A 13134-nucleotide genomic window follows, 5' to 3' on the forward strand; every position below is an offset into this window, starting at 1 on the left:
AAAGAAGAGAGAGAAGAAGAGGAAGGGAGAGATAAAAGAGAAGAGGAGGGAGGGTGGGAGAGAGGCGGGGAAAGGGAGAAGAAGAGGAGGGAAGGAAGAGAGAGAGGTAAGAAATAGAGAGGAGGGAGAGAAGAAGAGGAGGATTAAGAAATAGAGAGAAAGAGAGGAGGAAGAGAGGGAGTGAGACCAAGAGGGGGAGAAGAAGAGAGAGGGAGAAAGAAAGAGAGAGACAAGGAAGGGAAAGACAGAAAGAAAGGGGGCGGGAGGGAGGGAAAGGAGGGGAGAGAATAAGAGGGAGAAACAGAAAGAGAGGAAGAGGGAGGGAAGGTGGGAGAGAGGCGGAGAGAGGGAGATGAAGAGGGAGGGAGGAAGAGGTAAGAAATAGAGGAGGAAGAGGAGAAGGAGGGAGAAAAAGAGGGAGAGAAGAAGAGGAAGGGAGAAACAGAGAGTGAGAGAGGCGGAGAGAGAGAGAAGAGGAGGGAGGGAGGAAGAAAGAGAGAGGTAAGAAAGAGAGGAGTAAGAGGAGGAGGGAGAAAAACGGTGAGAGGAAGAGGGAAAAAAGAAAGAAAGGAGGAGGAGAGAGGGGAGAGAAGAAGAGGAAGGGAGAAATAGAAAGAGAGGGAGGAGGGAGGGAGAGAGAGAGGCGGAGAGGAGGAGAAGAGGGAGGAAGAAAGAGAGAGAGCAAGAGGGGGGGGGGAAGAAGAGCGATTGCGAGCCCCGTGCCTCCTCCTCCTCCTCCTCCTCCTCCTCGGTGTGGCTCTTCTTCCGTCCCGCTCTCATTCCGCAGCTGGTCCGGACAGACCGGGTGCCCCTTCGCCTTTTGAGAAGCGAGGAGAGGAAGAGGAGGGCGAGCCCTTGAGAGGGAGGGAGGGCAGCAGCGTTAGCATCAGGAGCAGGATCCCCCGGTGGCACTCTCCCTGGGACTAGCCCTCGGGGCGGCGGGCGTGAGCGAGTGGCATGTGCGCGCGTCCGGCGTGGTCGGGGTCGTGGCCGTGGTGTTGGGCTCTGCTTCCCGGCGGCGGAGGGGCGATGATCCAGAGGCCGGGCCGGGGACGCCGCTCCTCCTAAGAGTCCGGAGCCAGGATGGGCCGCCTGCCGCAGCCCCTGCCGCTCCTCCTGGTCTGCCTGGCGCAGGGCCTCCTCCCGCTCGTAAGTCCAAGCTCCTCTCTCCCAGGCGTTGCCCGCCTTTCTCCCCGCCAGGAAGGAGGCCGGGACAGTTGGGCACCAGTTGGGGTCCAAGGGTTGGGAAGAGGGCTCTCATTGTTGCTCATTTGTTGGCAAGTACCTTTTGAGGGACGGCTTGGGAAAGTTGGCTTGGCGAATGCTTCGGCTTCGGCTTGGCTAGTTGGCAAAAAACTTTGGAAACAAGTCAGAGAGAGAGAAAGGCGCGATGATGATAAGGAGGGTAATGAAGATGAGTTGGGTGCTGTTTCGACTAGGGAATGTGCCCGGTTTGCTCTCGGCAGCTGCGACAAAGGCCCCTTCCACACAGCTGTAAAACCCACAATGGACCGGATTATATGGCAGTGTGGACTCAGGGTTCTTCCGCACAGTCCTTTAACCCAAAATATCAAGGCAGAAAATCCCACAATATCTGCTTTGAACTGGAATATCTGAGACCCCTTCCACACAGCAGAATAAAATCCCACATCTGCTTTGAACTGAGATATATGGCAGTATGGAGTATGGTATTCCAGTTCAAAGCAGATATTGTGAGTTATTCTGCATTGATATTCCGGGTTATATAGCTGTGTGGAAGGGTCCTGGGTTATTGGAGGCTTTGAAGAGATATATATGGCAGTGTGGACTGAGATAACCCAGTTCAAAGCAGATATTGTGGGATTTTCTGCTTTGGTATTCTGGGTTATATGCCTGTGTGGAAGGGCCCTGAGCCCACAGTGCCATGCAGGCATGTATCCGAGGGGGGGGGGGCTTCACCCCCCCTCCCCCCGAAATTCTGATGGTGGTCCGCGAGAAGGCCTTACTGGTGTATTATTTAAACTGCTATGTTTATTCATATCATGATCTGATCACCCTACTCAATATATCCCATATGCATGGGGGTATTGGGGTAACCATACAAAAGGTTTGCTAGGCTAGACCCTCTTTCATTCAGACTCAGCCCCCCCCCCCTCCCAAAAAAATCCTGGCTACTGGCCTGGTGCCATGTATTCCAGTTCAAGGCAATTATTGTGGGGTTTTATTTAGCTGTGTGGAAGGGGCCTCAGAAAATCTAGTTGAAAGCAGATATTGTGGAGTATCTGCCTTGATATTCTGGGTTATATGTCTGTGTGGAAGGTCCTGTACAATGAGAGCCCATCTAGAAATTCAGAGTTGAATTAAACAGTCCAGGAAACCCCAAAGTGTGTTGTTTTTTAGGCGAAGGGGCCACAGGTTGAGCAATTTGAGAGTTTGGTTTCAAGTCTTTCTCAAATGATGTGTTGTTAAATCTAAGCAATGTAAAACTTGACGACAACAACAACTCAACTCAGCACTTATAGGCTTGGGCTGCATCTCCGCTGTAGTATGAATGCAGTCTGTGCCACTTGAACTGCCATGGATGAGTGCTATCCAGTGCTGGCACCCTTTGGCAGAGAAGGCTTTGTAAAGCTACCAGGTTCCCTAGCCTTGAGCCATGAGAGCTAAAGTGGTGCCAACCTGCATTCATTCTCCAGTGGAGATGCACCCTTGGAAGAAGTTAGCTGCACCATTGCTTGCCCCAGAGGGCCCTGCTGCACAGCCATATAACCCAGAATATCGAGGCAGAAAATCCCCCAATATCTGCTTTGAACTGGGTTCTCGGAGTCCACACTGCCATATATTCCAGTTCAAAGTAGATAATGTGAGATTTTATTCAGCTATGTGGAAGGGGCCAGAGTTTCCAGTGACAAGAAAGAGTGTTTCCCTGCAGGAGATCAAATGTATTCCTAGCAGGGTGTAACTTTCTCATTTGTTTGCAGCTAGCAGTGAGCGAGTGAGAGGACCAGTGAAGACTATTGTATAAGCATGTAGGAATACCATAAGCCTTTGTGGATACTGGCCGCTACCAGACATCAATTGTGTGTTGTAAATAGAATCACAGCCTATGCTTCTTTTGCAGACAGAATCTAAGAGTGATTTTGTTAAAATGTCAGTGTGGTATGACTATGGAGAACTACTAAACAAACTTCATTTATTTTGTTTATTTGCATCTAACTTTGCTTCCATAGTATATAATCTTGTGGCATCTTTTAAAAAAATGAGTACATTGGTTGTTATTGTCGCCTTTCATAGATTGGAGTTTACGCAGTTGGTTTCCAGTCTATGATTAAGCAATTTGGATACAGGTTTGATGTGAGATTTACATGCAAACCCGGATTATGTATTGTTACAACTCATCATTCAAATAGTAAACATACTTATATTGTTATTTGTCACTTGTGCATCTTAGTTCATCTTTAGTTCATGGCTTTGCTATCAAATAAGTGAACAGGACTGCTAAGTCCATTTATCCTGCAGGTCCACATGCATCTTATGTATTTTAAACCCTAAAGTGGTGTTATATATGTTTGTCGATATCAAACACGAGTCAAAAGTACGACTACAGGGGCCCATTTTAAATATATTGATTTGGCAGACTTGGGGGCTGGCAATTATAGTCTGAAGCAAATGGCAAAAGCTAGAGATTTTTTTTTTTTGTTCATGTCAGCAGCGGCTTGAGAAATTGCAAGTTTATGGATAGATTATGATTATAAATAGTGTGGTTTAACAACGATGATATTGGTTTAAATGTTTTTAAATGTTTGGATGTATTTTATAATTCTATTTAAAATGCTCATTTTAATTATATATTGTTTTTAATGGCATCAAATAGTTGCCTATGTGCCTCCGGGGTTGAGAAAGGCGGGATAGAAATGTCATAAATAAATAAATCTCTGGTGGGAGAGAATTGGCCATCTGCAAGGATGTTGCCCAGGGACACTCGGATGTTTTACCATCCTGTGGGAGGCTTCTCTCATGCCCCTGCATGGGAAGCCAGAGCTGACAGACAGGAGCTCACCCTGCTCCCCAGATTCAAACCACTGACCTTTCAGTCAGCAGTCCTGCTGGCACAAGTGTTTAACCCATGGTGCCACTGGGGACTGCTAGCTAGAGAGTTGGAGACAGAAGTAACTTCAAATGACACACTGGCATGAGGTAGAGTATGCACAGAATATGGTTGTATAAAACTCCCATAAGAAACAAATGTTTTTAAGCATTATATATACGACAAAAGGGGTAAAGATAATTTGTTCTCCGGATTTATCCTGAAAAGCAATGCAGACCATTATGTTTAATCACAGGACTATATTCATTAAGCTCACACCACAACAAGATAAAAAGTTTTGATTTTTGCCCATGGCTGCAATTCTAGCTTAAGTATGTGTGTGTGTGTGTGTGCCGCCACACTCAATAAGGAAATGTCTAATAAACCTTGAAGGGATTAGACTGCCTCCTTAAGAGCTGGATTCTAATATTACAGCATGAGTTGATTGATTAGTTTTTGAGGAAGCTTATGTCAAATTCTAATCCGTTTTTGGATTGTGCGTGTCTTGTAGTGTTGTGGGGCTTTCTTCCCTTTGCTGGGTTTTTTTTTTTTTTTGGTTGCTCCAGTACTTTATCATAGCAGCAAAGTGTCGAGCTGCAGCCTTGCGATAAAGCACACGTTTTCTTTCACACTGCTTTCCTTTTTTTTGAACAAGAAAGGCCTGTTTACATTCTTAGGGCAGAGTTTCCAGCTAAACACTACGCAGGGGTTAAGGATATGAATGGAAAGCGGGAAATGGATTATGGAGTTGCTGAGCAGGGGGAAAAAAGCCAAATTGAAATACTCCCTTCTATCTTTTAAAAAAATTAACCTGATATGAAAGGCAGTGATTATAACTTCTCGACAGGACATTGGTTTTGTTCCACATTTTCCATTGTCAAAGTTGTGGCTGTGGTTTCGCAAGAAGTGCTTTGAAGGATCAAATGGTGCTTTTGCTGGGAAAAGACACATGCAGAGAGACAAAGGGATACCTGTTGTGATAGGTAGAGGATATATACATTTGTCTAATAATAGCTAATTTTCTATATTTCTAAATATTTACATCTGATGTAGTAATGGCCTAAAATCCATTCATTGTATATTCCTACTATGCTCAAGAAGCAAGTAATGTTTACAGTAGAGTCTCACTTATCCAACCTTCATTCATCCAACATTCGGTATTATCCAACGCAGTTCAGGGTAGGAGAAAGAAAGAACCCTTCTCTGTTTTGGCACTAAATTCATAAATACAGTAATTACTACATAATGTTACCATGTATTGAATGGCTTTTTGTATTGATTTGTTGTAAAACATGATATTTTGGTGCTTAATTTGTAAAATCATAATATAATCATAACGTAATTTGACGTTTAATAGACTTTTCCTTAACCCTTTCTTGTTCTCCAACATTTTTGCTTGTCCAATGTTGTGCCGGCCCGTTTATGTTGGATAAGCAAGACTCGACTGTATTTATTTAATTATTTATGGAGGGGTTTTACTTTAAGCTATGTATATCAGTCTTGGAAAATGAATTTCTTCTGAAATGGGAGAATTTATTAATGACTGTTTGTTCACTGATGGCTCTATGGACCATAATAAATATTATTGTTATTGTATATAATAATTTATGGAGCAATAAAGTCAAACCAGTGCTGTATTTTGTAACATAGCTGTGCTCAGAATTAAGTTCCAAGCACTCCAGTGCGTTTTTGTCCCAAATAAAGGGGGGAAGGATCACAATATTTAATGTTTTGGCTTAATTCAATGAGGCTTAGTACCAGATGCAGGATTGTAATGTAACTCTACTAGTCTTAAGTGAACAGAGGCTAGTAAAGTGTGAAAAGGGTGTGCCTAATGTTTCATTGCTATGCTGCACCTGTCAGAACTGTAATATCAGTAAGCTGTGACAAATACATTGCCTTTGCATATCTTTAATGTGAAAATAATACTATATAGTTATTAAATATTGGCACAACATATAAGCCACTTGGCCATACTATTTCAGTACACATACTTTTCAGTACCTTGTGATGTTCAGATGGGTAATTTAATGACTAGGTGATGTTAGAGCTATTCAGAAATCCTGTGTGTTCAGACAGACATCTAATAATACTCTGTATACAATAGAAGAGTAGCTTTTGTAGTAACGTGGTTTAAAGGAAAACACTAAGATGGACACCTTTTAAAAATAAACTTTATGAAATCCATAGTTGCACAGTGTGAAACTAAGTGCATTCACACAAACATTGGGCATATTGCCTTATGGCCATTAGAAAGAAAACTGCCAAATCATCACATGCCCTTAAATGGAAGACCACAATGTATTTTATCTATCTACCACATCTATTTGCATGCCTGTAGACAGTTCTTTTGTTCAAGCTTTAGTAATTTTTACAAAACTCTCTGCTGTTAGTGATTTAGTGAGCGTTTTTTAACTTTAGATAAACAATCCTGTTGGACAACAATATAATGTGTGTTTTGAATATTCCATGATACCTTTTGAAACTCGTGTTTAGCAACATGAAAACGGCAGAGTAAGCCTGAGTGAATAGAACTGCTTTTGTGTAAAGTACTCAGCAGTGGTGCAAAAATATGCATAAGACTGAGTTGTAAGCATATGGGTTGTGTATATACTAATAGGCATGGTAAAAAAGAAAATGGCGCCTCTTGCATTATTTCTACATATTTGATTGTCGATAGCTATGGAGAAGTTACTAATTTGCTATAACTTGTTGTTTGTTAAATAACATAAAACGGATTGTATGCCAGAACAATAACAATCAATATCGTTATTGGCTACAGAGTAAAAAAGGGGAAATGCTCTGTGTCCTGTATTAAAATTAGTGACTACTATTGCTTTAAATGTTTAAATGTGTCTTTAATAGTTGCTCAGCTGTTCTATTGTTGCATCTTTTCCCCCCAATTTCATTTAAACAATTTGGATAGAACAGAATGGAACTGACAATAAGGAAAGTTCTTTGTATAAGAGGATTTTTGATACATTCCTTAAAACACTGCTCTTCACATTGAATCAAGGCTATTTAACATATGCCTGCAAACAAATCTCATCATTTACAGACATTTATTCCAATTTCCCTGATCTCAACCAAAATGTACGTTTCACAACATGGTCTTAAAACAATGAGTCATAACCATAACTCATTGAATACCAGCAAATTAATTTTTTTTAAAAAAATGTTTAATGTTACATTTAAAATATAGATACAGTGCCTTTTTAAGTATTACACATTTTACATCTTTATTAGAAAGGAATGGCTGTATAGAAGTAAGTTCTCAGACTGGTCTTGTTCTGAAAGCACTGTATTAAGCTTTATATCTTTAAAAAATGATGATAGATATAATAAATGGAAGTATTGTTGTGTCTATAAGACATACAGTCAACAGTTCTTATATGTTGGTATTAGGGTTCTGCCTTGTTTATTGTGGCTGGGCAAGCATTCTCCTTAATTTTAAATAGCAAATTGTGGAGTTAACATTTTGTATTAGTGACAAGCAGAGTGTACTATTGGTTCGTCTTTGTAGTTTACATTTGAAATATTGTAGTAGATAGGTTTTTTTTTAAAAGTGCTAACTTGCTTGAAATAGAATTATTTGTTCTGTGTGAACGAAGCATAACATGTATTGTTCTGGTGCTTTGCATACAAATGGGGAGTTCTAATAAAAACTAGCTTTTTTTAAAAAAAAGGGAGGGGGACAATTTAAATGTCTTTATGCTCCAGAAATTCCTCCTAGAGTTGTCTAAAGCCATGTAGTTTCTTTAATCGAAGCTGATAAAATATTTCATTCCAGATAGAATTACCTAAATGTGGAAAAATAATTGAATCATGTTAAAAAAAAACCTTTGAGATTGAAATATTTTGTGAAACTATGAACAAAGACAGAAGTGAGTATATTTAAAATTGGGATTCAGCTAGATCTTGAACTAGATGTGTGTGTGTGTGTGTGTGTGTGTGTGTGTGGTTCCAGGGTGTGGCTTCCCATCCTCAGTTCCACTCTTCTGAGTCCATCTCTTTTTCTTCACCTATGTGCTGAACCAGTATATGCTGTTTCTGCCCTCATGTTTCACTATCCATTCATTACCATATTTCCCTAATGCTGCCAGATAACAGAACGATACTTCTGTTCCCATCTTGCAAGTGAAAACAGTTTTCCATCTTTTATGCCTCCGCCACACATTTATTGAATGCTAAATATGCTTCTTTTCAGATAACTGCTAATAGGGCTTTGCCTAAGTTCAGAAGATGGAAAGAAGCCCTACCTATCATGGTTCTGGTTTCTGGCAGATCTCCATCCATGTAAAGACCTTCTGTCTACATCCAGAGTCCTATTTACCATCTGTGAGGCATAGCTGAATAAAATCCACACAACTGAATAAAATCCCACAATATCTGTTTTGAACTGGAATATATGGCAGTGTGGACTCAGATGACCCAGTTCAAAGCCTATATTGTGGGATTTTCTGCCTTGATATTCTGGGTTATATGGCTGTGTGGAAGGGCCCTTAGGCTCCTTCTGCACTGCCATATAATCCAGATTATCAAAGATGATTATCCATATTATCTTGTTTATATGAATTATATGAGTCCACACTGCCATTTAATCCAGTTCAAAGCCAATAATCTAGATTTTATATGTCAGTGTAGAAGGGACTTTAGGCTCCTTCTACACTGCCCTATATCCCAGTATCCGATTCCAAATTATCTGGCAATGGAGACTCATATAATCCAGTTCAAAGCAAATAGCCTGGAATCAGGTCCTGGGATATAGGGCAGTGTAGATCCAGCCTTAATCCTCCCCTCACTGTTTTACCTTGTCTATACGTTTGAGGCAAGTGCATTAGTTACACCAAAACAACACTTCTAAGGAAGTTAAAAAACATGTGCATTCTGAGTTAGATTGGATAGCATGAAAAACACTTTCCCATAAATCAACAAAGCTACCTTGGTTGGCTGGTTGCAGTATGGTACGTACCAGTCCAGAAGAAGACATAGGCCCCTTCTACACTGCCATATAAAACCCAGATTACATTCTTTAAACTGGATTATATGGCCGTATGGACACTCTGCTTTGATAATCTGGATTATATGACAGTGAAGAATGGGTCATAGTCTATTATAACAAAGTTTTGGATAGGCCTCACCAAATCCTATACTGTAATTTTTATTTTATTATTATTTAATTAATTTTAGTATAATCTAATTTACAATTAAAAAGTATACAACTAAGTCTGGATCTACCCTGCCATATAATCCGGATTATATGATTTGAATTGGATTATATGAGTCTACACTGCCATATAGTCCAGTTCAAAGCAGATAATCTGGATTTTATATGACATTTTAGACGGGGGTCTACTACACATTAGAGTTCTGATCCTCTCATCCTGATTGTAATGAAATTGTACCATAATTAAATAATGGCCATAGATTATTACATCATTAGATTTCTTATTACTTAAAAATCCATTAATGGTTTCCAGTCTTCAGTTGGTTTACCCTTAAGGATTCCCATTAAATTGGCTATTTAGTAAATTCAGCATTCTCAACCACCCATTCTTTATCATCAGTGCTTCAGTATGTTTCCAAGTTTGAGCAAACAATGTTCTTGCTGCTGTTGTCATATATCAAAGTATTCCATATTAATGTTCAGCTGAAATGTAGCCTCATTATCCTTTATTTTTTATATTAAAATAAATTGTCATTATTTTATATATCCTTCTTTCATATAAATAACCATTTTTGTTGTTTCCACATTATCTCGTTCAGTGTGTAAAATATAATGTAATAGATTAACATTTTAAACATGAAATCCACATGTTGGAATTTTCTTTTCTTCCAAGTCTTTCTTGAATATTGAAGGGTCTTTTATCTGAAGATATCTTGTCAAAATGCCAATTTCTGCTATTTCAGCTACTTTTGTTATCAATTTTTCCATTTTTGGTGTTTTTTCTAGTTTCCATGTCCATGCATACACAATTCTTGCTGCAGTTGTCATCAGAATGAAAGTCTATCATACATCTTCAGAAATGATCAATCTGTTATGCTTAGTAAGATTGTCTTACTAAGATGCCCGGGTATTTTTAGTTTTAATACTTTTTCTATAGTTTTGTGGATCTCAATAAAAATGTATCTTGGATTTAATTTAACTTTTTATCTTGATATTCCTATTTAAGCATTCTGGGACATTATGATATCTTATTTAATATTATAGGTATTGGGTATGAGGTTTACATAATCTTATACAGGTTTTCTTTTCAATTACAGCACAAAGGAAAGGCTTTATCTTTAGGCCACATTTTCCAATACATCCATATGGGCATTATACACTTTTGTTTACTTTTTTACGATCTCATTTTCTATCTTTTATTTCAAAGCCATTTATACACTTTTAATATTACATGGTAAACATATTTGTTGTTATTGTTGTTAACTGGCATCAGGTTGACATAGACTTATAAAAACCCCATTAATGAGAGACCTATCACCCTATCATCACAGCAGTTAAAGCCCCTAGCTGCAGAAAGGCTGCTGACCAGTGGGTCAGCAGTTTGAAGCTGCGAGTCAGGGTAAGTTCCCAACTGTCAGTCCTAGCTTCTGCCAACCTAGCAGTTCGAAAGCATGCAATGCAAGTAGATCAGTGTGAAGGTAAAAAGGTGCCCCATGCAGACATGCCGACGAAAAGATTGGAGATGTCTGTGCACAGAAGGCTCCTTCAGCATGGAAAATGGAAAAAGAGCACCTCCCCGTGGCCCGAGCTGAGCATCGTCTCCTGATGCCAGATATGAAAAAAGGGGAAGGCCTTTGCCTTCTCTGTGTATTGAATGTTGTTTGTGTAAAAAGGCACTGAATGTTTGCCTTGTAGGTATACTGAAATTCACTTTGACTCCAGGGACATAAAGCAGAATATAAATAAAGTGTATTATTATTATTATTATCATTATCAACAGCCCATGCAGACTCAGAACCTTGACTTATTTGATTGAGTCTTACCAAACATCATTGTCTTTGCCATGTCTTCTAATAATATGGCCTGAGCACAGCAGTTGCAGTTTAGTTATCTTGGCTTTTAGGGAGAGTTTAGGCTAGATTGCTTTTTGGACTCAATTATTTGTCTTTTTATCTGCCCACATTATCCACAGGACTCTTCTCCAGCACCACATTTCAAATGATTTGATTTTCTTCCTATCAGCTTTCATTAATGTATAACTTTCATAACCATACATTGAAATACAGTGCCATGGGCAATCCTAATTTTATTCAGTGATCTATCTTTACTGTTCAGGATCTTGTCTGCTTCCTTTAGAGCTGCCATTTCAATTCCTCATCTTCATTCAACTTTTTGATTGCAGCCTCCATTCTCATTAATGACCAAGACAAGGATAGAGAATCCTGAACGATCTTGTCTTCATCATCTACTTTAAAATTATAGAAATCATCCATGGACTTCATTTTTGTTTTCTTAATACCCAACCCTAAAATAGCCTTTGCACTTTCTTCTTCAACTTTCTTCAGTAATGGTTTCAAGTCTTCCTATTTTTTGTTAATAGTCTTGTGTCCTCTGCATACCATCACTTTACAGAACTATAAATAAAATTATTTTTCTGCCCTGCTTGGCTCTGTTTCTTTTGGAAAACTGGAAAATTTGAGATCTCACCAGATTATGGACCTCACTGTCTATTTAACTACTGAAGAGCTAACCATCATTGCAAGAGCTCCAACATAGCACATGGCAGGAGGGGGATGCAATTGGATTAAGCAAATGACTGAGGATCACAGATGTCTGATCTCACACCAAACCCTTTCCCCTAATTACCAAAGCTTCCACTTTTTCCATGATAAAATTTTGAAAACCCACAAACTTGTCTCAAGCTTCTGATCCAGTAAAAGGTAAAGGTAAAAATTTCCCCTGACATTAAGTCTAGTCGTGTCTGTCTCTGGGCAGTGGTGCTCATCTCCATTTCTAAGCTGAAGAGCCGGCATTGTCCATAGACACATCCAAGGTCATGTGGTCAGCATGATTGCATAGAGTGCTGTTACCTTCCTGCCAAAGTGGTACCCATTTATCTGCTCACATTTGCATGTTTTCAAACTGCTAGGTTGACAGAAGTTGGGTCTAACAGCGGGAGCTCTCCCTGCTTCCCGGATTTGAACTGCCAACCCTTCGGTCAGCAAAAAGGTAGCTCAGTTGTTTAACCTGCTGCACCACCAGGGGGCTCTCTGATCCAGTAGATAATGGCAAATAAGTACTGTATAAAAATGCAGAAATATGTAGACCAGTGGTTCTCAACCTGTGGGTCCCCAGATGTTTTGGCCTTCAACTCCCAGAAGTCCTAACAGCTGGTAAACTGGCTGGGATTTCTGGGAGTTGTAGACCAAAACACCTGGAGACTCACAGGTTGAGAACCACTGATGGAGAGCTAAGTCTGCCACATGCTTGTGGATTTCAATGGCTTCTCTGTGTAGTCTGACATGGTAGTTGTTAGAGTGGTCCAGCATTTTTGTGTTCTCAAATAATATGCTGTCTCCAAGTTGGTTTATCAGGTGCTCTGCTATGGCTGATTCCTCTGGTTGAAGTAGTCTGCAGTGCCTTTCATGTTTGGGCAATGCTGCGTTTGGTGGTCCCTATGTAGACTTGTCCACAGCGGCATGGTATACAGTAGACTCTTGCAGAAGTGAGAGGATCCCTCTTGTCCTTTGCTGAACGTAGCATTTGTTGGATTTTCTTGGTGGATCTGTAGATAGTTTGTATGTTGTGTTTCCTTATCAGCTTCCCTATGCGGTCAGTGGTTCCCTTAATGTATGGCAAGAACACTTTTCCTCTGGATCTTTGTCTTTACTCTTGTGGCTTGGTCTCGATCTTGCAGCTCTTCTGATATCTGAGGTGGAGTATCCATTGGCCTGTAAAGCCCAGTTTAGGTGGTTCAGTTCATCTTGGAGGAGGTGGGGTTCACAGATTCCGCAGAAATCCACAGCATGTGGACAATTTCAACAGAAAGGAGGAAACCATGAAAATGAACAAAATCTGGCTACCAGTATTAAAAATAACAACAGCAAAACAACAGAGAGGA

At 40.1% G+C, this 13134-nt stretch overlaps 1 protein-coding gene across 2 annotated transcripts in view; it reads left to right on the plus strand.

Moving 5' to 3' along the window:
- Window positions 1-339: 339 nt before the first annotated feature.
- NXPH2 (neurexophilin 2) overlaps window positions 340-13134 on the plus strand; it is a 35998-nt gene continuing 23203 nt past the window's right edge. The window contains exon 1 of one of the 2 annotated variants that reach the window (XM_060776143.2): window positions 340-1149. In XM_060776143.2, coding sequence (XP_060632126.1) covers window positions 1084-1149 — 66 coding nt within the window. In that variant the 5' untranslated portion in view covers window positions 340-1083. Of the gene's footprint in view, window positions 1150-4143; window positions 4177-13134 lie in introns of those variants that run through there. The other variant, XM_060776147.2, reaches the window with a different exon arrangement.

This window comes from Anolis sagrei, chromosome 1 (assembly GCF_037176765.1).
Source record: "Anolis sagrei isolate rAnoSag1 chromosome 1, rAnoSag1.mat, whole genome shotgun sequence".
NCBI classification, from domain to species: domain Eukaryota; kingdom Metazoa; phylum Chordata; class Lepidosauria; order Squamata; family Dactyloidae; genus Anolis; species Anolis sagrei.